Source organism: Lithobates pipiens, unplaced genomic scaffold (assembly GCF_037356315.1).
Source record: "Lithobates pipiens isolate NorthernLeopardFrog02 unplaced genomic scaffold, aLitPip1_a1.2 Scaffold_28, whole genome shotgun sequence".
Taxonomy (NCBI): domain Eukaryota; kingdom Metazoa; phylum Chordata; class Amphibia; order Anura; family Ranidae; genus Lithobates; species Lithobates pipiens.
This window is the reverse complement of record NW_027507789.1, coordinates 182,981,966-183,008,121: the sequence shown is the minus strand read 5'-3', so window position 1 is coordinate 183,008,121 and position 26,156 is coordinate 182,981,966. Positions and strand designations below refer to the sequence as shown.

General features: G+C 44.0%; 1 protein-coding gene across 2 annotated transcripts in view; it reads right to left on the bottom strand.

The window, feature by feature from the left end:
- The window catches only part of C1QL1 (complement C1q like 1), a 153,228-nt gene extending 132,121 nt beyond the window's left edge, over positions 1-21,107 (bottom strand). For both annotated transcript variants that reach the window (XM_077460078.1, XM_077460079.1), the window contains exon 1: positions 19,834-21,107. In XM_077460078.1, coding sequence (XP_077316204.1) covers positions 19,834-20,442 — 609 coding nt within the window. In that variant the 5' untranslated portion in view covers positions 20,443-21,107. The remainder of the gene's footprint in view (positions 1-19,833) is intronic.
- Positions 21,108-26,156: the final 5,049 nt, after the last annotated feature.

The window sequence follows — 26,156 nt, the reverse complement described above, 5'->3', positions numbered from 1 at the left end:
TCCGACGGAATTCCGCTCAAGCTTGCCTTGCATACACAGTCACATAAAAGTTCTCTGAAATTTCGACCGCCAAGAACGTGGTGACGTACAACACTCAAATGAAGTTCAATGCTTCCAAGCTTGCGTTGAATTGTTTCCGAGCATGCATGATTTTTTGTGCATCCGAATTGCATACAGACGAACGCATTTTCGGATAGGAACTTTTTCCGAACGAAAAATAGAGAACCTGCTCTCGATCTTTTGCTGGCTGGAATTCTGCCAGCAAAAGTCTGATGGAGAATACACACGGTCGGAATTTCTGACCAAAAGCTTACATCTGACTTTTGCTGGCAGAATATCTGATCATGTGTATGGGGCATCAGAATAGGAAATTGTAGGGCCCTTTTAGGTGTGTTTTCCCCCTTTTAGTTGCAGATTAACAGGCTTACCAATCTAGGCCCCTTATAATAGGATATAACTAGATGGGTAGGTGGCAATAAGCAGAGGGAAGTGTTTATGGTGTATCTAGCAGAGGTCGGATCCCTGTTAACCGGTTCCCGACCAGCGCACGCCAATGTACGTCAGCAGAATGGCACGGCCAGGCAAATGGGCGTACCTGTATGTCCCTTTAAATTTACCGCCCGTGCCGGTCGGGAACCCCGTGAGTCCGGTTGTGGGTCCCGCGGACTCGATTGCCACGGCCATACCCGTGATCGTCTCACGGGGCGACTGAATGGAGAAATGCTGTTGTAAACAGCATTTCCCCATTCTGCCTAGCAACTAGTGAGGCTGATCTCTGCTCCATGTGATTGGAGCAGAGATCAGTGTTCACTAAATGAAAGCTCAGCCCCCCCAGTTAGTAACACACCCCTAGGAACACTTAACCCCTACACTGCCACCCACTGGTTAACCCCTTCACTGCCAGTGTCATTTACACAGGAATCACTGCACTCCCAAAAATGTGTCAAAAATGTCCGATGTGTCCGCCATAATGTCGCAGTCACAATAAAAATCACTGATCGCCGCCATTACTAGTAAAAAAAAATTATTAATAAAAATGCCATAAAACTATCCCTATTTTGTAAACGCTAGAACTTTTGCGCAAACCAATCAATAATCGCTTATTGCGATTTTTTTTACCAAAAATATGTAGAAGAATACGTATCGGCCTAAACTGAGGGAAAAAAATGTTTTTTTATATACTTTTGGGGGATATTTATTTTAACAAAAAGTAAAAAATAATGTGTTTTTTTTCAAAATTGTCGCTCTATTTTTGTTTATAGCGCAAAAAATAAAAACCACAGGGGTGGTCAAATACCACCAAAAGGAAGCTCTATTTGTGGGAAAAAAAGGACGCCAATTTTGTTTGGGAGCCACATCGCACGACCGCGCAATTGTCAGTTAAAGGGACGCAGTGCCGAATCGCAAAAAGCGGTCTGGTCTTTGACCAGCAATATGGTCCGGTCTGTAAGTGGTTTATAGGCAGAAAATTGGACTAAGAAAAGTTATATGAGGAACCCGATTAGGATCTCACCTGTTAGTAGATGTTCTCAGAAGTAGAGCGACAATTTGGGTAACTGCTATAGGAGGACAGGTTCAGGCTATAAGCCCTTGTACACACGGTCGGAGAATCCGTCGGAATGTGTCCTAACGGACCGTGTTGTCGGGATAATCCGACTGTGTGGTGTTTGGTATGCATCGGACTGATTCCGTGGGAATATCCGTCGGACCCAATTTTCCAACTTGTTGGAAATATTTTCCGACCAACTGGGCCGGTCGGACATACTCCGTTCATGTGTAGAGAATTTTGATCGGACCAAGTGCCACGCATGCTCAGATCAAATTCCTACATCAAAGCTATTGGCTACTAGCCTGAACGTAGTCCCATCGTAACGAAATTACGTCATCATGTTCTGAATGATCGGATTTTTCGACAACTTAGTCCGACCGTGTGTATGCAACAGTTTCGGACAAGATCCGACAGACAAAATCCGATGGATTTGGTTGTCGAAATCTCCAACCGTGTGTACAGGGGCTTAGATGGACCTTGTTGGACCATTGTGTTGGAAAACGTTTCTGATTGTTACAACTTTCTTCTGGTGTTCATTTCTAACTAAACCCAACTGAACATTCTTTTGCTTTTGGACTGGGAAAATGAAGTGAGAAAGGTGCTCAACACTGATATGGAGTAACAAAGTTTGAAGTTGGCTTTGTCTCTGCAGCGATGGGTGGTTTGCCTGGCGTCGGCTGTGTGTCTTAGGAAAAGATCAAAGTGGGTGAAGGATCTCAAACCTGCGGGCTCTGTCTGGATGATCTGGGAGCTAGGGTCCATGTTGTGTGTTTTGAGGGAACCAGAAGAAGCCGACATATGAACCATGGAAGCCTACATGACCATGTCCTGGTGGAAGGAGTTCCCCTCCAATGACCGTATCTCTGTAGATACAGTGTTTCCGAATCACAAGTTTAGAACACCAATCACTTGAAACTGAAAAGAGCATTGTGGTCAATCGAAATGTGATTCCCAGCCCTGACCTCATTGGAAGCAGGCCTTTCAAACTTGTGCAAACATGGAACTGGATGTATTCCCATTTCCTACGTTCATTGGGTCATCTATAAAATAGCTCCCTCACTTGCGTCAATAGCAGCTCACAGACTTTTACTGTGAACCAAGCAAAGAATGTACATTTAATGCATTTCTCTTTCATCTTATCTGCTTATCCATACTAATCACCATGGTCTTAGCTGAACTTATCCATGAAAATTAAAATGAAAAGAATAAAAGATTTTTTTTTTATATCGTGAATAATTACAAAGGAAATCTTCTAATGCTTGACATAAAGTTGGAAGCGATTCCAAAATAGCAAAAAAAAAAAAGACCATTGTGCCAATAAATTGTCTCTTTCTAAGTAAGATAGTTCTGATGTCAAGCCTCCCAAAAAGCTATGGGGAGCTTAGCGAAGTGGGTGTGGCTTGCTTAAATGTTTTTGGACTGCCGCAAGGCCTAGTCGAAAACATGGGCAGGCCTTAAAATGGAATTAAGGCCTCACGCATATAGGCTTATGAAAAAAAGCAGCATTTTTTTCTGACAGCAAGAAAAAAAATGTCTCTAATGTTAAAATAAGTATGCATGTTTATGAGCATTTATGCTTGCATTTACGAGTGTTTATGCACATATGGCGTATGAGCATAAATGCATTCTACTGGCCAGAATATTAATTTATTCTGGTCATTGGAACACAATTATGCAGATATGTGTGCGTTTATGCGCATGTGTTTTTTTTTTTTCCTTCTGCCTGAAGATGCTCCTTTTCAATACAACTGTAAATGCTTCTGTATGCCTGGCCACATAGGGTAACATAGGGGTGCTTTTACAGGCATAAAAAAAAATGCTGAATGCCTAAGTGCCTGCATATTTTTGGAAGGTCCGTGTGCATGAGGCCTCAGGTTAGCAAGAAAATTGCGAACACGCAGGCTCTTTATTGCAGAAGCAAGCTAAAGCAAAAGTATTGGGACCCCTACCTTTACAAGCACATGAACTTTAATGCCATCCCGGTCATAGTCCTTAGTCCGTAGTTCTTGTGGACAGCCGGAAGGAATCGGCTCTTGGGTCCTGCCACTGCCATCTCGGCTAAGGGAAACCGGCAGTGAAGCCTTGTGGTTTCACAGCTGCTTCCCTACTGTGCATGCGCTTTGTGAATGGCTCGGTGGCGGGGGAAGGAGGAGGGGGCCGTGGAGTTCACCACGGCAAAGCCAGCAGGAGGTGGGAGCGGATACCTGCTCCCCCTCCCCCCTAAAATGTGCCAAATGTGGCAACGGATGTGGGGAGGAGGCAAACAAGTAGAGTTTCCCCTTTTGGGTGGAGCTCCACTTTAAGATAGGGCCTACCTGACTTTGATCATTAAAATAGACTGTGTAGGTATGCCTTTGAACTAGATAGTATATAGAGCCAACCATACATGTACAGTGCCTTGAAAAAGTATTCAAAATTTCCCACATTTCTATCATGTTAGAACCAAAAATATAAATGTATTTTATTGGGATTTTATGTGATAGACCAACACAAAGTGGCGCATAACTGTGAAGTGGAAGGAAATGATAAATGGTTTTCAACATCTTTTACAAATAAATATCTGAAAACTGTGATACCCCTGATTAAAATTTAGTGCAACCAAATGCCTTCAGAAGTCACCTAATTAGTAAATAGTCCACCTGTGTGTAATTTAATCTCAGTATAAATACAGATGTTCTGTGAAGCCCTCAGAGGTTTGTTAACCACTTGAGATCCGCGCTATAGCCAAATGACGGCTACAGCGCAGACCTCCTTTGCCGAGACGACGTCTATTGACGTCGTCCCGTGCACGAGCGGCCTGCGCGCCCCCTGAGGGGCGCGCGCGGCGCGCTCTGTGATCGGCGAGTCTATGAGACTCGCCTGATCACTGATCCGAGCAAGGGGTCGATCCCGACCCCTTATCACGTGATCAGCTGTCAGCCAATGACAACTGATCATGTGATGCAACGGAGCCGGTAATCGGCTATTATTCCTCCTCGTGCTGTCAAAAAAATGAGCCGATCACCGGCGGCCGTGATCGGGACATCAGTCCCGATCACGGCCAGCCCTGCCAGTGCCCACCTGCCCCCTGCCAGTGCCACCTTAATAAAACATAAGTGCCCCCGTCAGTGCCACCCAGCAGTGCCCACAGTGCCACCCAGCAGTGCCCACAGTGCCACCCAGCAGTGCCACCCACAGTGCCACCCACAGTGCCCACAATCTGCCTCAACAACGGTGCTGCACCCCAGTGCCACATATCCGTGCCCATCAGTGTCATCTACCAGTGCCCATCAGTGCCCAGCAGTGCCGCCCATCAGTGCCCAGCGGTGCCACCTATCAGAGCCACCTATCAGTGCCACCTATCAGTGCCCATCAGTCCCATCCATCAGTGGTACCTATCAGTGCCCCTTAGTGCCACCCATCCGTGCCACCCATTCGTGCCACCCATCCGTGCCCATCTTTGCCCATCAGTGCCGCCTTATCTGTGCCCATCAGTACTGCCTTATCTGTGCCTATCGGTGCCACCTTATCTGTGCCTATTAGTGCCGCCTTAACTATGCCTATCAGTGCCCAACCAGTGCAGCCTATCAGTGCCCACCAATGCAGCCTATCAGTGCCCACCAGTGCAGCCTATCAGTGCCGCCTCATCAGCGCACTTCAATGAAGGAGAAAAATGACCTGTTTGCAAAATTTTATAACAAACTATTAAACATGATTTTTTTTTTTTTTTTTGCATCTTTTTTTGTTTGTTTAGCAAAAAATAAAACTCCCAGCTGTAATTAAATACCACCAAAAGAAAGCTCTATTTGTGGGAAAAAAATGATAAAAATTTCATTTGGGTACAGTGTTGTATGCCCGCGCAATTGTCATTCAAAGTGCATCAGCGCTGAAAGCTGAAAATTGGTCTGGGACTGAGGGGGGTTTAAGTGCCCAGTAAGCAAGTGGTTAAAGAACCTTAATGAACAAACAGCATCATGAAGACCAAAGAACACACCAGACAAATCAAGGATAAAGTTGTGGAGAAGGTTAAACCAGGGTTAGGTTATAAAAAAATATCCCAAGCTTTGAACATCTCACAGAGCACTGTTCAATCCATCATCCAAAAATGGAAAGAGCATGACACAACTGCAAACCTACCAAAACACGGCCGTCCACCTATACTGACAGGCCGGGCAAGGAGAGCATTCAGCAGAGAAGCCAAGAGGCCCATGGTAACTCTGGAGGAGCTGCAGAGATCCACAGCTCAGGTGGGGGAATCTGTCCACAGGACAGCTATTAGTCGTGCACTCCACAAATCTGGCCTTTATGGAAGAGTAGCAAGAAGAAAGCCATTGTTGAAAGAAAGCCATAAGAAGTCTCATTTGCAGTTTGCGAGAGGCCATGTGGGGGACACAGCAAACACGTGGTCAGATTAGACCAAAATTGAACTTTTTGGCCTAAAAGCAAAATGCTATGAGTGGTGGAAAACTAACACTACACATCACCCTGAACACACCATCCCCACCGTGAAACATGGTGGTGGCAGCATCAAGTTGTGGGGATGGTTTTCTTCAGGAGGGACAGGGAAGCTGGTCAGAGTTAATGGGAAGATGGATGGAGCCAAATACAGGGCAATTTTAGAAGAGCTTGAGCTATTTTACAAAGAGGAATTGGCAACAATGTCACTCTCTAGATGTGCAAAGCTGGTAGAGACATCCCCAAAAAGACTTGCAGCTGTAATTGCAGTGAAAGGTGGTTCTACAAAGTATGGACTATGGGGGGCTCAATACAAATGCACGCCACACTTTTCAGATATTTAATGTAAAACATTTTGAAAACCCTTTATCATTTTATTTCCACTTTACAATTATGTGCCACTTTGTGTTGGTCGATCACATAGAATCCAAACAAAATACATTTATGTTTTTGGTTGTAACGTGACAAAATGTGGAAAATTTCAAGGGGTATGAATACTTTTTCAAGGCACTGTACCAATATGTACAAAAAGGGTCTACCAAAAAATGTTGTCACCAGAACAGAAATAGACTGGAAATCTTCCAATAGTAATGCTGGTTCCAGTAATAACTGTATTAGGGCTTGTTCAAACATTGCCCACCGTATTGCCGAATGCAGTTTCAACACATAGACAGGGCAGTCTGCAATATGTTTCTCCTGTAGGACCTTCAGTCCACATCAATGTGCTGAATTCATGTATGCCGACTAACTGTGTTACTGTATTTGCAGCACATTACAATGCACTGTAATGCATAGATGTAATGCGCTGTCAAATTTAATAACGTTAAAAAGAAAAAAAGCAAGCACTGGCAAAGCATTGTACAGCACATTGCAGAAATCTTGCATGCGATCACTGCACAGCTTAATGCATGCACACTGTTTTGATAGGGGACTTAAGGGGGTATTTACTTAACTTTGGAGCGACTTCTTCATCCCTGTTGCATCTACAGGACAAAAACTGATAGGAAATCTCCTGAATGGTTAAAAAAGCAAACAAACATCTAAAAAAGAAAAAAAGAAAGAAAAGGAAACCACTGGGATCTCAGTTCCTTATCCTATCAAAAACTTTAACCCCCTCCTGCCTACTGTATAGGCAAATGATGGTGCCTCTAATGTTCTGGGATGACGTCATAAGACGTCGTCCCACTCTCTCCGCGCTTGCACGCCCGTGGGGGGCGCTCTGTGTCCCTGGAACACAGTGCATCAACAATCTTGGTAAAGAACCGATGATGAGGCACTTTACCCATATGATTAGCTGTGTCCAATCACAGCTGATTACATGTAAACAAGGAAATGCCGGTTAGAGACAATCAGCAGAATTTTCTAACAGGGGAGACCTGTACAGATAGTCAGTGCCCTGCTTATCAGTGCAGCTCCAACAGTGCTCAGCAGTGATGCCAGTCAATCCTCATCAGTGATGCCAATCAGTGCTCATCAGTGATGCCAGTCAGTGCTGCCTTTCAGTGCCCATTAGTGCCAGCCATCAGTGCCCATATGTACCGCCCATCAGTGCCACCCATCAGTTTCTATCAGTGCCACCTATCAGTGCTCATCAATGCTGCATATTAGTGCCTCCTCATTAGTGCCCATCAATGCAGCCCATCAGTGCCCATTGTTGCAGCCTCATCAGCGCACATCAGTGAAGGAGAAAAATTACTTATTTACAAAATTTCCTAACAAACGAAGAAAAACATTTATTTATTTTTTCTACATTTTTGGTCTTTTTTTTTTTTTCGCAAAAAAAAAAAACAAGCAGTGATTAAATACCACCAAAAGAAAGCTATATCTGTCTGAAAATAAATAAAATAAAAATGTAATTTGGGTACAGCGTTGCATGAATGCCCAATTGCCATTCAAAGTGTGACAGCACCGAAAGCTGAAAGGGGGTAAAAGTGGCCAGTATTGAAGTTGTTAAAGAAATACAGTTTTGGCTTTAGATATACAGTGCTTGAATGTATTTTCCTTAACACTATATTCCTTGCTACAGAAGAACAACTGATATACTATGTCAGCACCTAACACCTTTATCAACTATAAGACTAACTTAAAAAGCCACCCAATCAGGTTAAATATAAAATTGATATAGATATGTTACTGTATATAAATATACATATAAATGTATACAGTATACAGTATACAAATATCTATCTATCTATCTATCTATCTATCTATCTATCTATCTATCTATCTATCTATCTATCTATCTATCTATGTATATGTATAGAGAGAGAGAGAAAGAGATTATATAAAGTATGAAATATAGATAAATATTCTTTTTTATTATTATTATTTGATATCATTCGGTTTTTGATATTTTAAGTGGATTACATTCTACATCCGTGTATAATGACTTACAAGGCTGGAGTCTTATGGTCGGCATCTGAGCCGCCAACGATATGGTTGACCAAAGTGAGGGAAACACTCAATATTTTTTCTAGGTGTTCCTCCGTTTGGCGGAGTGAATTTGAAGAGATTGCATTGACTCTCTGGCTTTTCATTAGTTCCTGGCCTTCTTGTCTGCTTTCCTTCCTTATTGGATTGTTGACAATACCATTTATGGGATTGGAAGTATTTCTCAAGGGAGCAAACGGGATAAATTAAAGAGTTATTAGCAGGAGGCCTGGAAAACGGAGGGTATCACCAGCGCTGGTTAGATGCTAGGCAGGAGGTTGAAGTCGGTTAGCGTTGGGGTACAGAGCGAGCAATTCATTCCTTGTCCTATTCAATTACAATGATTTCACTTACAATTGAACAGCACACCTGTCACTCAATAGAATTCTCCTAGCTCTATCAGCACTGTATATATATATATGGGGCAAGACATATTACTTTTTGAACATGAATTCATACTACTCACTGTTAAGTGACCACAATCACACTAATAGCTTTTCTGTTTAACTACTATTAATTAAACCTGAACTCTAGGCAAACAGCTAAACCTAAAGTTGATTATATTATTATTATTTTCTTTACCCAAGGATTTATAATTTTGTCCAGCCACTTTTCAGAAATCACATACGTCTGCAAGAGTCAAGGACTAAAGTAGTGTCATGTCCCATCTTCAGCCTTCTGATTGCACAATAAAGGATCAGCAGTACTATTCTCCCTCCTCCTGTGAGCATGCTCCCTGTCAGAGAGATACAGTGCAGGAGATGGCAGGGGCCAATGTCAAGACAGATTAAAGCGGAGTTCCGCTGAAGAAAAAAAAAGTAAAAGTCAGCAGCTACAAATACTGACTTTTAAAATAAGGACACTTACCTGTCCAGGGCACCCACGATGCCCTCACCCCGAAGCTGATATGTCCCTTGGCTCCTGGGTGGAGGCGCTGGCATCTTCGGCGGCTTCAAAGCCGGTTCCCTACTGCGCATGCGTGAGTCACACTGTGCGCTCTGAGTGGTCCCTGCTGTTTTCTGGGACCCGTGTGTCTCCCAGGAGACAGCGGGGGGGGGGGGGGGTGAATACTGCGGCGATCTTTCGCCAGAAGTGGGAGCAAATACCTGTATTAGACAGGTATCTGCTCCCCCCTCCCCCCTGAACGGTGTCAAATGTGACACCGGAGGGGGGAAGGAACCGGATAAGCGGAAGTTCCATTTTTGGGTGGAGCTCCACTTTAAGGACATGAACTTTAATGGCATCCCAGTCTTAGTCCGTAGGGTTCAATATTGATTTGGCCCACCCTTTGCAGCTGTAACAGCTATAAGACATGGATGAGCAAGTTTGGCATGGAGGACCTTGACTGGTCTGTCCTGACCTCAACCCGATAGAACACCTTTGGGATGAATTAGAGCGGAAACTGTGAGCCAGGCTTTCTTGTCCAACATCAGTGCCTGACCTCACAAATGAAGAATGGTCAAAGATTCCTATAGACACATTCCTAAACCTTGTGGACAGCCTTCCCAGAAGAGTTGAAGCTGTTATAGCTTCAAGGTTTGCCAACTCAATATTGAACCCTATGGACTAAGACTGGGATGCCATTAAAATTCATGTGCGTGTAAAGGCAGGCATCCCAATACTTTTTACAATATAGAGTACATTCAGTGGTTTTTAAGACAGACACAGCTGTATTAAATTGTATTTTGCCTTAAATTTTGCAGTCATTTTATTTTTTACTTTTTACCCCATAGGACCCTTGAAATAATCTTCAAGTCTCAGGGAACCCCTTCTAATAATGTATCGGGGGTCAGGGGATAAAATGCCCCCACTTATGGTGATGATTGGAAGTCAACCCTACAGACAACTTAAAAGATCAATGGTATCGTACTGCTGGATCTGCTAACCCTGAAACCATGCTATGCAGACACCATCAAATAGGGGGTCAATCAGCTGAAGCTCAAGCAACCTCTGGAGGAACCCTAAGATTCCATAGAACCCTGGTTGTGAATGGCTGATGTATGCTACTAAATAATAGTATCACATATCACTATATATATATATATATATATATATATATATAGCTAAATATGTACAATTGTTTTAGAAAATCAACACTTTGATGAAAAGATGAAAATGTAATTTGCTACCTTCAAATATCTTTTTAAAATCCTATAAGTATTTTAAAAAAAGTTGACTCTTTAAAAAAATACATTAATATGGCCTCTTATGTTACAATGATATGGTGCAATTTAAAATAGGGTGGAATTTTACAAAAATCTAAATTTAAGAATTATTGGCTAAAAGGCGTAATTGTAAGGTGTGAAGATACCTATGTAACATGTTTAGCTCTAATTAAATAGTTTACAGTCTATCCACTACATCGCTGTCGTATATATCCTTGTTCACTTTTTATGAATATTTGGCTATTATGTGATCCATCACATTTCTGTCCACCTGTGTCTCAACTTAGACATGCATCGATTATATTATATTAATAGATTGTACAATGCGATTGAAAAGCGCGCCCAGCTTTAGGACATTGACCACAAAAGGTAATTATAGACAAATAAAAAATGTGAACATTGGTCATTTTTTTAGCAAATAAATGTTTTTTGAAACCCTAAAAAAATACACGGAGCTTTATAAGTTTACAAATTTAAATTCGATGTCTAACTTTATTTGTATTATGTTATCTATCTATCTGCCTATCTATCTATCTATTCTCAGTATCTATAAATGTAATTTTCACAAGGAGACACAATCTTTTTTGCTTTAGCCCCAAAAGATAGGGAAAAAAATCATTTATACAGCGGAGCATGTTTTGTGCTAAATAGCTTTAGGTATGGTCTATTACATTTTATATTGCTCTTTCATTGTTGTATTATGTTACGCATTGCAACTGCATGATTTTTATAGATTTCCCATATTACACAATCAGCGCTGTTTTACTCAATGTGCTTGTCACTACTGCTTCATTTCTGAGAAGACCGCAGTGTATTGTGAGTGTAAAAGCAATACATTTGCCTGGCAGTCAGACAGATGAGAGATGTGGACGGGGAATTGATACCATTCACGGGGGTTTATACATTCATAAAGTACTTTTCTCTACAAAAGAACTACCAGCCATGGTAATTTGTTAGTTCTTGTTTGAATTTGACCTCTTCCCTTGTGGTTCTCTTTGTCTCTGGATGTTATTTGCCTGGGATAGTAGTTTCCTATGTTGCTGAAGGTCCAGCAGAAGCTCGAGACCTTTGGGTTGGCCAAGCTTCAGTTCCTCTGGGGTGGCTGGATTTAAGCTAGCCAATTAAAGCCTTCTGGTCTTATTTGCCCTATTTGTTCTGGGAGTGAAAAATTGTTTTTCTAATGTTTTTTTCAATGATCTACTCCTATCCCACACAGAGGATTTCTTGTTTCATAATACTCTTGTAATACACAGTACCACAAAAAGGCCTTCATACTTTGTACTACTCCTGTCCCACACAGAGGTCTCCTTACTTCATATTACTCCAGTCCCACACAGAGGTCTCCTTGATTCATACTACTCCTGTCCCACACAGAGGTCTCCTTGATTCATACTACTCCTGTCCCACACAGAGGTCTCCTTGATTCATACTACTCCTGTCCCACACAGAGGTCTCCTTACTTCATACTACTCCTGTGCCACATAGAGGTCTCCTTGCTTCATACTACTCCTGTGTCACACAGAGGACTCCTTGCTTCATACTGCTCGTGTCCCACACAGAGGTCTCCTTGCTTCATACTTCTGTCCCATACAGAGGTCTCCTTGCTCCATACTCCTCCTGTCCCACACAGAGGACTCCTTGCTTCATACTACTCCTGTCCCACACAGAGGTCTCCTTGCTTCATACTCCTCCTGTCCCACATAGAGGACTCCTAGCTTCATACTACTCCTGTCCCACACAGAGGTCTCCTAGCTTCATACTACTCCTGTCCCACACAAAGGTCTCCTAGCTTCATACTACTCCTGTCCCACACAGAGGTCTCCTAGCTTCATACTACTCCTGTCCCACACAGAGGTCTCCTTGATTCATACTACTCCTGTCCCACACAGAGGTCTCCTTACTTCATACTACTCCTGTGCCACATAGAGGTCTCCTTGCTTCATACTACTCCTGTCCCACACAGAGGACTCCTTGCTTCATACTGCTCGTGTCCCACACAGAGGTCTCCTTGCTTCATACTTCTGTCCCACACAGAGGTCTCCTTGCTTCATACTTCTGTCCCACACAGAGGTCTCCTTGCTCCATACTACTCCTGTCCCACACAGAGGTCTCCTTGCTCCATACTCCTCCTGTCCCACACAGAGGTCTCCTAGCTTCATACTACTCCTGTCCCACACAGAGGTCTCCTAGCTTCATACTACTCCTGTTCCACACAGAGGTCTCCTAGCTTTATACTACTCCTGTCCCACACAGAGGTCTCCTAGCTTCATACTACTCCTGTCCCACACAGAGGTCTCCTAGCTTCATACTACTTCTGTCCCGCACAGAGGTCTCCTAGCTTCATACTACTCCTGTCCCACACAGAGGTCTCCTAGCTTTATACTACTCCTGTCCCACACAGAGGTCTCCTAGCTTCATACTACTCCTGTCCCACACAGAGGTCTCCTAGCTTCATACTACTCCTGTCCCACACAGAGGTCTCCTAGCTTCATACTACTCCTGTCCCACACAGAGGTCTCCTTGATTCATACTACTCCTGTCCCACACAGAGGTCTCCTTGATTCATACTACTCCTGTCCCACACAGAGGTCTCCTTACTTCATACTACTCCTGTGCCACATAGAGGTCTCCTTGCTTCATACTACTCCTGTGTCACACAGAGGACTCCTTGCTTCATACTGCTCGTGTCCCACACAGAGGTCTCCTTGCTTCATACTTCTGTCCCATACAGAGGTCTCCTTGCTCCATACTCCTCCTGTCCCACACAGAGGACTCCTTGCTTCATACTACTCCTGTCCCACACAGAGGTCTCCTTGCTTCATACTCCTCCTGTCCCACATAGAGGACTCCTAGCTTCATACTACTCCTGTCCCACACAGGGGTCTCCTAGCTTCATACTACTCCTGTCCCACACAAAGGTCTCCTAGCTTCATACTACTCCTGTCCCACACAGAGGTCTCCTAGCTTCATACTACTCCTGTCCCACACAGAGGTCTCCTAGCTTCATACTACTCCTGTCCCACACAGAGGTCTCCTTGATTCATACTACTCCTGTCCCACACAGAGGTCTCCTTACTTCATACTACTCCTGTGCCACATAGAGGTCTCCTTGCTTCATACTACTCCTGTGTCACACAGAGGACTCCTTGCTTCATACTGCTCGTGTCCCACACAGAGGTCTCCTTGCTTCATACTTCTGTCCCACACAGAGGTCTCCTTGCTTCATACTTCTGTCCCACACAGAGGTCTCCTTGCTCCATACTACTCCTGTCCCACACAGAGGTCTCCTTGCTCCATACTCCTCCTGTCCCACACAGAGGTCTCCTAGCTTCATACTACTCCTGTCCCACACAGAGGTCTCCTAGCTTCATACTACTCCTGTTCCACACAGAGGTCTCCTAGCTTTATACTACTCCTGTCCCACACAGAGGTCTCCTAGCTTCATACTACTCCTGTCCCACACAGAGGTCTCCTAGCTTCATACTACTTCTGTCCCGCACAGAGGTCTCCTAGCTTCATACTACTCCTGTCCCACACAGAGGTCTCCTAGCTTTATACTACTCCTGTCCCACACAGAGGTCTCCTAGCTTCATACTACTCCTGTCCCAAACAGAGGTCTCCTAGCTTCATACTACTCCTGTCCCACACAGAGGTCTCCTAGCTTCATACTACTTCTGTCCCGCACAGAGGTCTCCTAGCTTCATACTACTCCTGTCCCACACAGAAGTCTCCTAGCTTCATACTACTCCTGTCCCACACAGAGGTCTCCTAGCTTCATACTACTCCTGTCCCACACAGAAGTCTCCTAGCTTCATACTACTCCTGTCCCACACAGAGGTCTCCTAGCTTCATACTACTCCTGTCCCACACAGAAGTCTCCTAGCTTCATACTTCTTCTGTCCCACACAGAGGTCTCCTAGCTTCATACTTCTTCTGTCCCACACAGAGGTCTACTTGCTTCATACTTCTCGTGTCCTATACAGAGGTCTCCTTGTATCATACTACTGCTGTGGCACAAAGAGGTCTCCTTGCTTCGTACCACTCTTGTCCCATACAACCACACAAAGATCTTCTTGCTTCTTACTACTCCTTTCTTACAGGACCACACAGAGGTCTTATTGCTTCATACTTACCTGCAGCTTCCCCTGTCCTACACAGGACTGACATTTCTTGTCCCAAAGTACACTAATGTTTTATAAGATTTTCTCTTGTCCCTTTCTAGACTATGTCACACTGTCTTAGCCCATGATATATTTCACCAACCCAGTCTGGACTTTATTTTATCTTTTTACAACTGACTCTCCACCACTGTCTTGCTGGATTATCACATATTATACTTCTGTGTCCAATATCAATGTTATCACAGTGTCTTCACCTTCATTTATATAAAAATGTGGAATATGAATGTTACATGTTAAGCCACAACAACCAATACTTAAAGTGGAGTTCCACCACCCCAAAAAAAAAAAAAAAAAATCAGTAATGTGCTTAAAAAAAATAAAAAAAACATTTGGAGAATTTTTTTTTCTTTACGCACCTCTAAATGCCTGTTGCTAAGGGGTCCCTCGTAGTCTGTCTCCTTCAGAGCCTGGGCTCCTGACGTCACTTCCCTCGGCGCAGAAAGGGAGCTCGCCTCTCCCCCTCCCTCTTGCCAATCATCTGGGACACGTGATCGGTCCCAGATGATTGCGTGGCCAGTGCGGCTCGCGCATGCGCAGTGGGTGCCCGGCTATGAAGCCACAGCCGGGTACCCACAGTTAAAATGCCGGCACTCCCGAGCGGAGGGGGGACAAGCGGGGCTTCCATTCCCTGCATCACTGGACACTGGGACAGGTAAGTGTCCAATTATTAAAAGTCAGCAGCTGCAGTATTTGTAGCTGCTGACTTTTAATTTTTTTTTTTTTAAGTGGGAACCCTGCTTTAAAGTGTATCCATACCCAAAGGATAAGGTGGTTTGGACCAGGTTTTTACTGCTATTTAAAGCGTAGCTCCACCCAAAAGGGGAAGCTCCGCTTTTCTGTTTCCTCCCCCAATCTGCTGCCACATTTGCCACCTTTTGGAGGGGGGGGGGGGTGGTGGGTATCTAGTTTTGACAGGAACCCGCTCCCACTTTCAGCTGAGTTTGCCGTGGCAAACTCAGCCGGATGTTCGCCCCTCTTCCTTCTCCTGCAGCCGACCCATTCACAGAGCGCAGCTCGTTGCGCATGCACAGTTGGGAACCAGCTGTGAAGCCGCAAGGCTACACTGCAAGTCTCCCTTAGCGGAGATGGCGGCAGCAGCACCCGATAACCGACTGAAAAATCTACGCAGGTGAGGACACACCTGGATTTCTGGACAGCTATGTGTCCTAATATAAAGTCAGCAGCTACAGTATTTGAAGCTGCTGACTTTTAATTTTTTTTGAAGGAGACCGGAGCTCCTCTTTAAGTATCTACGAGACTTACTTTCTGCACTGGGGGCAAGATTTTACTAGACCGGAAGTGAGTGATATTATTAGTGATTTCCCCTCACTTTTCTGTCCTGGGGACAATTTTTTTACCAGACCGGAAGTGAAGAAATCTCTCCAACAACAGCAAGACTTGACAGAAGCTCCAATCCTTCACTCCATTCAAAACTAAGAAAACGGTTTGGGTACTTAAAGAAAACACTTTTTTTTTAGCTTTGATTAAAGTATGAAGGGTTTAATAAACCCTCTCTGTTTATTGTTAGCTGTGTGTGTCTCATTGGGGTAACTTTCTTCACTGCCTGTCCCAAAGATGCAACCCAGAAGCAAGAGGACATCACTGCTAAATGAAGGGCGCTTCCAGAACCAGTGTCCCCATTAGAAGATCTCTCCCTTCTCTCTCGCTTCCTGTTCTAGTAAAAACATGGAATTCCTATCACTTTCTGTCTCAGTGACTATAGTCATCAGGACAAATAGAGTAGGGGAATCAAGCTAAAAAGACAGCAATTAAAACTTGAGAGATGTTCTAATTCTTTCCCACTTCATTTAAAACCTAAAAAAATTAAAATATTAGCTGTACAGCTTACATTGCTAAATACCATTTGGAAACTGGGAGATTTTTGATACATAATGATTCTAAAACACAAAACTTTGTGATGTTATCTTCCATACTTTTACATTCCCTAGACTGACTAAATATGCATTTATCTATTCCACTTTTTTTTATATAGATCTCTGAATTATTCTTGCTGCTAAGAAGTAAAGACTACTTGTTCCCTTTAGTGACTTTCCTGTAGATGTAACAGTACAACACAGGACATTTTTCCCTGTTACCCTTCTTTATTTGGGCTTGATTTTGCAGCATTACATTTACTTGTCATACTCCTGCATATTATTATTGTATGTATATTATTATTAATTTATTATTATTTTATAATTTTATAAATTATTATTATTATAATATTATCTAATGATTTTTTTTGTTTTCTTATCCAAGAAGCATTTTGATGTTTTTTCATAATTGTATGAATGTATTATAGTCAATAAGCCCAAACTTCCAGTAATGGAACGTCCTGACTTGTACTGCCACATAGGTTTTTCTCATCCAACAAGGCATGTTTTCTACTTACTTTACCTCTGAACTCCCATTAACATTTGTCTTGGATGCTTTATTGCCCCCCCCCCCCCCCCCAGCCTATTCTAACATTCCACATGTGCCTTTTTGGTCTCTCCCTCAGCCCTTATTGTCTGCTTCTCATCCAATACTTGTTCACCAAGTAGGCACTTTATCTCCGAAGAAGACTTTCATCTACTGTTGTAAGTCTTATGTTTCAGCCCTGGCTCTTTGCCTAAGCAGTGCTGGGCTACTAGGCATAGTTGTCTCTTTGCCCTTGTACACACGGTCGGAGATTCCAACAACCAAATCCATCGGATTTTGTCCATCGGATTTTGTTCGACGGATCTTGTCCGAAACTGTTGCATACACACGGTCGGACAAAGTTGTCGGAAAATCCGATCTTTCAGAACGTGATGACATAATTTTGTTACGATGGGACTACGTTCAGGCTAGTAGCCAATAGCTTTGATGTAGGAATTTGATCTGAGCATGCGTGGCACTTTGTCCGATCGGAATTCTCTGCACATGATCGGAGTATGTCCGATCGGAGCAGTTTGTCGGAAAATATTTCCAGCAAGTTGGAAAATTTGGTCCGACGGATATTCCGACGGAAACAGTCCGATGCATACCACACACAGTCGGAATATCCAACAAACCGCTCCGATCGGACACATTCCGACGGAATCTCTGACCGTGTGTACAAGGGCTTTGACTTGTCTTACTTCCTTCCAATTTCTTGAAAGACAAATAGAGTTATTTTGTCTCTTGGACCAAGTTACGTCAATTTTTTGAACCAAGTTATGTCAATTTCTTGACTTTGAGATGATCACACTTCAAAAGTTTTTAAAAAAACCCTCATATTTGAGGTTAAACTTTTAGTACATCCATGTTTCCTTTCTTTAGTTTTACTTTTTTTTTTTATGTCTTCTGCTCAAATTGAATTGCTTTGCCTACCTTAGCCTTACCCATATCCATTATTCAAACCTTGATATCTTTCATATAATACACACTGGTTTTCCCGCATTCTTGGCTGGCTCTTTCTGCTTTCTCAGGTCTTCTCCCCCTGTCTCTAGGCAAACTCTCTTTCCTACCATGTGCTAACTGTCTACCTTGCTCCAGGCTGCTAGTTTTTCTTTTCCTGTGGGTAAACTCATTTTCTCTGCTCCACTGAAGCTATCTCACTTTTATCTCTGGGTGATTTAAAACGTAAACGCTGGAGTAGAGAAAACCACTGTCCCTTGGGCGCTTAATTTAATAAGACACCCATTGTGACCACGGTTCGCGTGCCTCAAAGATCTGCATGATTCAATGCTAAGGTGGCACTAACAGGCTAACAGGCACCACAGCACATAATGTACTATTGGGACACAAGACCCTTTAATGCATTGTGACGGTTGCAATGCAACTGCCCTGTATAAGTTCAAAGCCCCCTTAGTTCATCTTCATTACTCATTCTCCCTCCAGGCTGCCTGGCTCTTTCATGGTAATTAATTCTGATAGTGCCAATCAGGGCATCGCTCCAGAAGGGATTGTACACAAGTTCAGTTCTAGGATCAATGCTAATTCCGAAAGGAAAAAAGAAAAAAAAAAAAAAAAAAAACAATATAAGCACTTTCCCTCTATCTCCAACCCCCCCCCCTCTATTGTGTGTTCTCTTGCCACTTTAGCTTTCAATCAGTCTTTTTTTATTCTAAACACCAATTAATTAAGCTACATTTCAATCACGTAGACGGATGTTGTTTCAACAGTTAAATCATTTTTAGCAGTTTGCAAGTGAAAGAGAAATGCCAAATTTCTAATTGTAAAGTTGCCAGCTATCTTTGACTTGTAGGGACTATGATTTGAAGGACTGTCCCTGGAAATTTTTGATGCTGATATTTGCCCCCGGCAAATGAATGCTTTTTTATTTTTTATTTTTTTACATTGCCTAGTATTGTTTTCTTGACGTTTTGGTATAATATTTATTGAATAACAGCAATTAAAATAAGCATTTAACTGTTTATTTATGCTTCATTAATTGGCTATTATAATATTTTATTATTATGGTCTATGTATTGCATTGTAGCCTGATGAGACAATTTCGTGTAATATGAGCGTTGATACAATAGTCAACGACGTGACCCCGGGGGAGTGATTGTTATAAGCTATTGTTTTTAAAGATTAGATCTATCTATCCATCTATCTATCTATCTATCTATCTATCTATCTATCTATCTATCTATCTATCTATCTATCCTTATTTTGCCTTTTTGCATTATCGATGTATATAAACGAATACAATTCATTGTTAATTAAAAAAAATGAAGGTGACACTTTTAGTCACATTTATGTGAGCTTACAGCGCCAGCACAAAAGACACATACTAAATTTTACATTTTGAATTTTTGAATTATTTACATGTTTATGTTTTCTGCTCAGGTAAGGCAGCTTTGCTTCCATCAATGTGCATAGATGCCAGTGCATATAAAAAAAAAAAACCCCAATGCAATGCATAATTATCGGCATATTATGCTTGAAATTGTAGTTCCTAGCAGCTGGAGGGTCAAAAGTTGGCCAGCCTTGGTATAAGAAATTAGCAAGCAAGTTTGTTAACATGGTTTTGTTATTCAGTTTTTAATGTTCTACCCAAGCAATCTTAATACAAATCAGACATACCACCATTAAAACTGAAAAGTGCCAATACTGGCATGCTCACCTGTCCGTTTTTGCAGAGGTCTGCCCACATGCTGGTGCCATCTCCACCTCTCATCAGGACATGGTAGGTGAAGAAGTAGGTGCCTGGTACTGTACAGCTGAACCGTCCACTTGCAGCATCATAATTGTTCCCAAGGTTGGTGACCACATCATCAAATTTGAGGATCTCATAGCCCTCATGGGGGTTCTTCAAGCCAGCATAGAAGGCCACACGTGGAACTGTGGTATATGTAGCCGTACTGATGGCACCAGTCACTCCACCTCCTGGCAGTCCTGGTGGTCCAGGTTTGCCTGGTTCTCCCCGTTCTCCTGGTGGACCTACAGGACCTGGTGGGCCAGGTAGCCCAGGCTCTCCAGGAGGTCCTGGCTTTCCCGGACGTCCAGCTTTTCCTTGAGGACCTTGAACTAAAGTTGATGGGGCTGGTTGTCCTCTGTCGCTTAAAGGTTCAGCTCCAGTGCCTGCTCGAATACTGGTACTTGTGGTTGTTGTCCCAGCTTTGCTAAGGTAGGGGTCACACACCATCCGGCAAGTGCCCAACATCTCATAGTGGCCATCAGAGCCTACAGAGTTGACCAACACTGGAATGAGGATTACCAAAATTAGCACCATTACTACTCCAATTGCCACTGCCACCAAGGTCTTCCTCCCAAGGCCAAATGGGGCCAAGGGACGGGGGGACCCACGGCTGGGGGGAGCTATGGTGCCGGAGTTTGTGGAGGGGAGGCAGGTGGCCCCTCCGGAGAACAGGATATGTGGTCTTTGAGGAGACACACAATGCAGCGTTGTAGCGGAAAAAACAAACAAAAAAAAAAAAACAGGATCAGGTAATAAAACAAAAAAAAAATAGAAGAAGGTTAAATAAAAATAAAGCACAAAAGGTTGAATATTAAGAAAGGCGAAAACTTGTCAGAACTTCAGGGAAATAAAAGAGTAAAAAATAGATTTCAGAAAGAAATGAGAAGGAAAATGACGGGAGAAAACTGTAACACCAAAAAAAAAAAGTGAATGGGTGATATATTACAGAACAGTGAAGAAAGCAAAGATTAAGAATAAAAAGGGAATTGTAGAAGAGAGATAAGAAGGTGGGTAGGATGCAGAGAAGAGGGGAGGGGAGCAGGTGAATGTGAATACTTAAAAATGAAAGGATTAAAGTAGAGAGAATAGACAGAGAAGAGGCAGCAGTGACGAAGAGGGACAGAAGAGAAAGCCAGATAGAAGAAGATTACGAGACAGGGGAAAGCTGCTGAGGCAAAGCAGTAAAAGGCAGCGGGGAATGTAACTTGTGAGAGAACGCTGTGTGCAATAGGAGTCTTTTATATATATGAGACAGAGCAGCGCCCCCTACAGGTTGAATAACAGTATGCATCTTTTTCTGGAAAAAAAATTCAGGTGGGCTTACTAACAGGTGCATACTTATACCGTATTTTCCAAAGAAGTCTCTTTTGTTCACTTCAAATATCCAATCCAAATTAGGATTTGGGGTATAAGTATAAGTAGGATGACCTTAGTTTTATAACATATTTATGAAAATGACTGCAAAACAAATGCATTTTTTCTATATCGTTATTTTTCTATATATATATATATGTACAATTACAATATGCCAGTCGTCTACAGACAATTGTTAAAGTTGCACACCTGACAGATATTAATAACATAACTAAATTCAGTTATGGTGATTAAAAATTTATTTTACATACAGCTGGTAAAAATAACTGAATATATCATTATAGTACAGCTTACCAATCACTAGATGTGGTGGTTGCATCAGTTTTCTTTGGCTCTGTTTTAACCTGGTGATCTGGCCAGCAATACACCTGAGAACAGGAGGCACAGCAGATAGCAGCATTAACAGGCTGGGGGGGGGGAGGATAGTTAAATGTATTTGCAGATTTAAAGCCAAATTCCAAAACACACTTTGTAATCAGTTAGGGCCGGTTCACACAGCGAGGCGCGGCGAGGCGTCTCCGACTTACCTCGCCGCAACCTGCGGGGAGCTCAGCGGCGACTTGCAGAGGACTTCTGTATAGAAGTCAATGCAAGTCGCCCCCGAAGTCGCCCCGAAGTAGTACAGGAACCTTTTTTCTGAGTCGGAGCGACTCGAGTCGCTCCTCTCAGAACGGTTCCATAGTACAGAACGGGGGCGACTTGCGGGAGCGAGGCGAGGCGAGCCGCGTCGCCTCGCCTCGCCTCGCTGTGTGAACCGGCCCTTACAGAAAACTGTTTTTATTTTCCTTTTTGGGATAGATAAAGGTTTTGCATGAACAAAAATTAAATCTGATCATTTTAATCACCCCTGCCAGTGTTAAGTGGTTTGTCTCATCTATGTAAACTGATACATTCTGCTAGAGAGCTTGTGGTTTTGAAAAACAACAGACGCGCTGGCTGTCTCCCCACATGAAAATAGAAGAAAGAAAGCCTAAAAAAGAATGCAGACATCACATCTGAGAATTGGTAAGCTGAAATATACGTGTTTGCTTTAATTCATTAAGATGCTAGCCCTGCTCCTTCTTCCCAAAGATTGCAGGGCTAGCAGGTTAAAAAAGACAAACTTCTAATCAGCCAATCACATGGCAGTAACTCAATGCATTTAGGCCTCTAGACATATTGAGGACAACTTGCTGAAAAACTGAGTAACAGAATGGGGAAGAAAGGGGATTTAAAGCGGAGTTCCACCCAAAAGTGGAACTTCCGCTCATTTGATTCCTCCCCCCCTCCGGTGCCACAATTGGCACCTTTCGGGGGGAGGGGGTGCAGATACCTGTATGATACAGGTATCTGCGAACACTTCGAGTCATGCCCCTTCCCGCACCCCTCCGCTGTCTCCTGGAAAACACACAGGTCCCAGGAGATAGCAGGGACCATTTAGGACGTGCAGCTTGACCCGCGCATGTGCAGTAGGGAGCCAGAAAGTGAAGCCGTAATGGTTCACTTCCTGATTCCCTCAACGAGAATGGCGGCGGCAGCAGCCGAGAGCCGAGCGATTGATTGGCTTTGGCTGCCGACATCGCTGGACTCCAGGAAAGGTAAGTGTCTATTTGTCCAAGTGTCCAGTATTTGTAGCTGCAGGCTTTTAATATTTTTTTTTAGGTGCACTCCCGCATTAAGGGACTTTGAATGGGGCATGGTTCTACTGATCTACTGGGATTTTCTAGCACAACCATCTCTAAGGTCCAAAAAAGAGAAATACGAATTTCTATGCTTCTGATTTGTATACAAAATACAAAATTTTGTTGACGAATTTTGGATCCAAATTCCGTTACGATGGAAACGTGACTGGTGTTTTGTTGACCAATCAGAGGTTTTCTTCTGCTGCTGAGTAGGGATGGGCGAATATGCTCGGGCCGAACTTTGGTTTTTCGGATGTTCTGCAGAACACCGAACAATATACGGGGTTCAGGGCAAATTGGAAAGCCGCCGGAACACCGTCTATGGGACATTAACATGAAAAATTAAAAGTGCTAATTTTAAAGGCTTATATGCAAGTTATTGTCATAAAAAGTGTTTGGGGACCTGGGTCCTGCCTCAGGGGACATGTATCAATGCAAAAAAAAGTTTTTCGGGAGCAGTGATTTTAATAATGCTTAAAGTGAAACAATAAAAATGAAATATTCCTTTAAATTTCGTACCTGGGGGGTGTCTATAGTATGCCTGTAAAGTGGCGCATGTTTCCCGTGTTTACAACAGTCCAAGAGAAAATTGACATTTCTGAAGGAAAAAAAAGTAATTTAAAAATACTCGCGGCTACAATGAATTGCCGGGTCTTGGCAATACACATAAAAGTAATTGAAAAAAACGGCCTGGGATTCCCCCACAGTGCATTACCAGGCCCTTTGGGTCTGGTATGAATATTAAGGGGAACCCCGAACCAAAATATAAAAAAAATGGCATGGGGGTCCCCCTAAAAATCCATACCAAACCCTTATCCGAGCACGCAACCTGGCAGGCCGCAGGAAAAGAGGGTGGATGAGAGAGAGCCCCCCCCCCCCCCCCGAACCGTACCAGGCCACATGCCTTCAACATGGGGAGGATGTCCCCATGTTGATGGGGACAAGGGCCTTTAGAATTTGGAAGCCCCCTTTAACAATGGGACCCCCAGATTACCCCAAATGGTAATGGGGTACAAATGTACCCCTACAATTTCACAAAAAAAGTGTCAAAAATGTTAAAAAAGATAATAGCCGTTTTTTGACAATTCCTTTATTAATGTCTTCTTTTCCCGCTTCTTCTGGTCTTCATTTGGTTTTCTTCCTCCATCTTGTTCTTCCCCCACTTCTTCCTCTGCTTCTTCCTCCGATTCTCTGCTTCTTCCTTTGGTCTTCTCGTCCACATCTTCCTCCGGCTTCTTCTTCCCCGCTTTGTTCTTCGGAGGATCCATATGCATGGGAGGTTCCTGCTGTGACGCTTCTGTTCTTCTGACATTTCTTATATAACTGAGGGTGGGGCCACCTGATGACCCTGCCCCCTCTGACACACGGGGACTTCCCTATGGCTTTCCCCCGTGATGTCAGAGGGGGGCAGGGTCACCGGTTACATAACTGGGTGACCCCACCCCCCCCTCTGACACCACGGGGAAGTCCCCGTGAAGTCCCCGTGCATCAGAGGAGGAGGGGTCACCACGTGGCCCCGCCCTCTGTTATATAAGCACTGTCAGAACAACAGAAGCGTCACACAGCAGGAACCTCCCATGTCATTTTTTTTTATTTTTGCGTGGGGCTCCCCTTAACCACTTGCCGACCGCCGCACGACGATATACGTCGGCAGAATGGCACGGGCAGGCATATGGGCGTATATATAAGTCCCTGCCTGCCCGCGGGTGGGGGGCCCGATCGGGCCCCCCCCCGGTGCCTGCGGCGGTCGGCATTCCTTCGAGAGCGATCCGGGATGAGGGGGCGGCCATTCATTCATGGCCACCCCCTCGCGATCGCTCTCGACGAATGGAAATCCCCGGTGACATCACTTCCTCTCTTGTAATGTAAACACAGGAGAGGAAGTGATGTATTCTCTCCTCCGTGTCGGTATTTTTCGTTCCGACACGGAGGAGAGCGGATCGGTGAGTTGCACCAACACTCTACACACACAGTAGAACATGCCAGGCACACTCACACCCCCCCTTTACCCCCCGATCACCCCCCCAATTACCCCTGCCCCCCAGTCACAGTGACACCAATGTCATTTTTTTTTTTTTTTTTGCATTGGTGTCATTTGTGACTGTAATAACTGTTAGGGCAGTTAGAGTTAGCCCCCTTTAGTTCTAATGTGCCCCCCTAACCCCCCCCAATAAAGGTTTAACCCCGTGATCACCCCCCGTCGCCAGTGTCACTAAGGCTGGGTTCACATTGCAGCGGTTTATGAGAACGAATGTGATTCGCACCGCACTGCAGTGCAAATCACATCCGATCTCTGTGCGATTCGAGTTCAGCCATTCGCCGCACCCGCCACACCCGCCGCACCCGCCGCAAATTCGCACGGGACCCTTTTTTTGGTCCGCAGCAGAATCGGATCGCATGGGTGTTCACACCATGCGATCCGAGTTTGCAGATCGCACTGCGATATGCGAACTGATCTGGGGGTGTCAGTAACATTTCACTGACACTCCCAGCAGTTCGCATAGGGCAGTGTGAACTGCCGCCGGGAGGCATGCGATGCGGGAACCCGCCGCGGATTCGCGGCGTTTCCGCATCGCTCCGGTGTGAACCCAGCCTAATAAGCGATCATTTTTCTGATCGCCGTATTAGTGTCACAGGTGACGCTAGTTAGGCAGGTAGGTATTTAGGTTCGCCGCAGCTTTTTATAGCGCCAGGGACCCCCATATACTACCGCATAAAGCCCCCTGATTGCCCCCTAGTTAACCCTTTCACCAGTGATCACCATATAACTGTTACAGGTGACGCTGGTTGGTTAGTTATTTTTTTATAGTTTCAGGGCACCCGCCATTTATTACCTAATAAAGGTTTAACCCCCTGATCACCCGGCGGGTGTCATTTGTGACTAATAACTGTTAGGGCAGTTAGGGTTAGCCCCCTTTAGTTCTAAGGTACCCCCCTAACCCCCCCAATAAAGGTTTAACCCCGTGATCACCCCCCGTCGCCAGTGTCACTAAGGCTGGGTTCACATTGCAGCGGTTTGAGAACGGATGTGATTCGCACCGCACTGCAGTGCAAATCACATCCGATCTCTGTGCGATTCGAGTTCAGCCATTCGCCGCACCCGCCGCACCCGCCGCAAATTCGCACGGGACCCTTTTTTTGGCCCGCAGCAGAATCGGATCGCATGGGTGTTTACACCATGCGATCCGAGTTTGCAGATCGCACTGCGATATG